Below are 221 nucleotides of genomic sequence, written 5' to 3' on the forward strand. Positions count from 1 at the left end.
GTCATGTTATCTGAGGCCATTTCTCCAACCTGGTGAGGAAAGAGAACACAGCCTTCAGTAATCAAAGAGACAGACAGACTGACTGTCTATGAGGCTCAGAAATACAGTAGTAATAAAAGTAGTAGTAATACCCTGTAGACTCTAGTCTGACACTGACAGTTTTACGCAGTTCAGTAAAAGTCTAAATACACATCTCTTCATGTCACCCTCTGTCTCTGTCC

General features: G+C 41.6%; 2 protein-coding genes across 3 annotated transcripts in view; one reads left to right on the top strand and one right to left on the bottom strand.

Moving 5' to 3' along the window:
* The window catches only part of grid1b (glutamate receptor, ionotropic, delta 1b), a gene marked incomplete at its 3' end in the record, with an annotated part of 390,408 nt that overhangs the window by 100,102 nt on the left and 290,085 nt on the right, over positions 1 to 221 (top strand).
* The window catches only part of LOC116671012 (neoverrucotoxin subunit alpha-like), a 2,886-nt gene that overhangs the window by 2,551 nt on the left and 114 nt on the right, over positions 1 to 221 (bottom strand). The window contains 1 exon segment of the mRNA XM_032501855.1: positions 1 to 29. This exon segment is cut by the window's left edge and continues 71 nt beyond it. Within this exon segment, the coding sequence (XP_032357746.1) occupies positions 1 to 20 (20 nt within the window). The 5' untranslated portion in view covers positions 21 to 29.

Source organism: Etheostoma spectabile, chromosome 21 (genome assembly GCF_008692095.1).
Source record: "Etheostoma spectabile isolate EspeVRDwgs_2016 chromosome 21, UIUC_Espe_1.0, whole genome shotgun sequence".
In the NCBI taxonomy this organism is placed as follows: Eukaryota; Metazoa; Chordata; class Actinopteri; order Perciformes; family Percidae; genus Etheostoma; species Etheostoma spectabile.